This window comes from Nicotiana tomentosiformis, chromosome 8, assembly GCF_000390325.3.
Source record: "Nicotiana tomentosiformis chromosome 8, ASM39032v3, whole genome shotgun sequence".
Lineage (NCBI taxonomy): Eukaryota > Viridiplantae > Streptophyta > Magnoliopsida > Solanales > Solanaceae > Nicotiana > Nicotiana tomentosiformis.
Window position 1 is genome coordinate 128,506,063 of NC_090819.1, and position 2,359 is coordinate 128,508,421.

The 2,359-nt window shown below is 32.2% G+C and overlaps 1 protein-coding gene across 1 annotated transcript; it reads right to left on the minus strand.

The window, feature by feature from the left end:
* Positions 1-523: 523 nt before the first annotated feature.
* Positions 524-2,034, minus strand: LOC104094986 (protein LURP-one-related 11-like). Its single transcript, XM_009601006.4, has 3 exons — positions 1,697-2,034; positions 1,234-1,467; positions 524-1,094 (listed from the first exon to the last, which is right to left on the minus strand). The coding sequence occupies exons 1-3, from the start codon at positions 1,958-1,960 to the stop codon at positions 963-965; spliced, it is 630 nt and encodes a 209-aa protein (XP_009599301.1). The 5' UTR covers positions 1,961-2,034; the 3' UTR covers positions 524-962.
* Between the last annotated feature and the right edge of the window lie 325 nt (positions 2,035-2,359).

Consider the following 2,359-nt stretch of genomic DNA (forward strand, 5'->3'; position numbering starts at 1 on the left):
TCTTCTACTATATAAAGTGGGGTATGATAATTCATTAAATACATTGTAACGCACATCCCAAAGCAATACATTATTATTATTTCTCTTTAAGCTCTTGTTTTTCTGTATCCTGACACCGATCGAAGCGTATCTGGCTCGATTGTGATTAACCTTCCAAGGCTACGACTGTTCAATTCGTGTGGTTTGTACTTACTTTATCATTATTTATTTCAATTGCAATCTAATTTATCGTTTTGTGTCAAGTTAGTCCACATATCTTTAAAACTACTTACAAATTCAATTGTTATCCGATTTTGAGGGTAAACAAATATACTTGAAGAGAATCGAATCCATTGCACCGACTGCACTGCTATTTGCTCCTTAAATTGGTTAGGACGCGGAATCTACTTGTTCGCTCCCCATGCTTTCGCACCTCAGCGTCGGTTCACATTTGCATATATAGCTGAATAATTTTAAGTAAATGTATACTTAAATTAATTTAGTATCCATTGGTCAAAAAAGTTGTTAATGGCACTCTGTAGTCTGTACCAACTAACTTAAAATAATCTTGGATTTTGCCATGAGCATGAACTACAATTATTTTCAATTTAATCCTATTACTGGATATTTTGTACATATTAATATCCATTACATGATTACATCTAAACAACTCATTACTTAAGTTACAAACTAATTAAGTTCTCTTTTCAGATGTATCTTTTCCTGTTTGCAAGAACAAACAAGGAGTAACCAACACAACGGCAAAAGAAAAAGAAACAAAACAGGGAGGTTACAATTAAAGAGAAAAAGACCTAACTAGCTGCAGAATCGAAGTAGTGCATTATACATTTTTCCCTGAGCAGTAGAGGAGGTTCGATTCTCATTATGCGCGATGTGACGAATTAGGAATATACTTTTTATTTAGGCTAAAGAGGGAATTTTTCTAGAACGCTGATATAGTGACAAGTGCACAAAGTCTATAATCAAATTTTGTGATGTATGAGACCACAAACAGTAACAAGAGCCATAACCAATGAGTGATCAACATGAGGTTCCACCACCAATGTTAATACATCACTTCCAAATAGTACTCCTGAAGCTTGTTTTTGTTTTACCTGATAAAACACAAAGCCAAAAAAAATATTACACTATCGGTATATTTTAACTTGTTGTAACGAATATTTTTTCAAATTATTATTTCAATTTAATGGACGGTTATATATTGTTATACATCTCAAAAGGGTAGTGACTAACCTCTGCAACAAGTCTGCCTGCTTGAGTCACAATCTTAATTGATTTTATTCCAAGGATAATGTTATAGCAGTTTGCTTCAGCTTGATTACATCCCAATATAACATTATAGTAATTCATATTATCTCCCCTAAGGACATTGTGAATTTTCTTCACTTGAAACCATGGTATCTCCTTACTAGTCACTCCTTCATAACTCCATTTATAGCCATCCCAATGTCCAAAAACTGGAACTTTCTGAGGGAAAAAAAGGAAGAAAAAACAAGAAAATATGTAAGCATTTGAAGATATAATTAACTAAAAAATATGATTTTCTAGCAGTTTAAATTTTTAGAAAGAATTATCATATAACTCAACATGGTATAACTCAAATCTCACTGTCATTCAATTATTTGAAGGAATTTTTATGTGTTTGGCTCATAAAAAAAAAATCAATCCAGCACGTAAGCGGCCAACTTATGCTTACCCTATTTCGAATAGAAAAGAGAACCCTGCCATTGGAATCCATGAGATGGACTTCCTTGCTACGTTTTATGTTGTAGTTGTCAATTCGGTAAACAATTTGGCCTTTTGAATCATAAACAGTGCAGCCATTTCCATGGTAAACTAGAGATTTCATCCACAAAGTAAATATTTCTCTTCTTGGGCTCATGTAAGAGTTTGAAGAAATTGAAGAAGAAGAAGAAGAAATAGTACTTAGATTTGACTTGTTAGAGTAAACTTTAGCCATTGAAAATGGGCTTATTAGAGAGGAATTTGGATGTATTTAATTTGAGAAAGAAGACAATGGAAAAGGGGTATATATACTTGCAAAAAGAATATAAAAGAGATGGATTAAATAAGTGGACAGAACCATGCACAATAAAGTTTTCCACTTTCTCGGTGTCTTCTTTCTAGCTAATGGCTTAAATGCTAAACAAACGTGCAAATATTAACTTACTTTTTTTCATAGGTGTTCGGTCCACTTGCGTGTATCTCTTGATTATTTCACCAGTTATTTATTATTTTTTTCGATTCATAATAAGTGACCTTTTGATATCTTTATTTTAGTTTAAATTAAGTGTCATCTTATATCATCAAGAAGAAATTAACTTTATTTTTTCAAAATTTGCCCTTATTTATATATCCC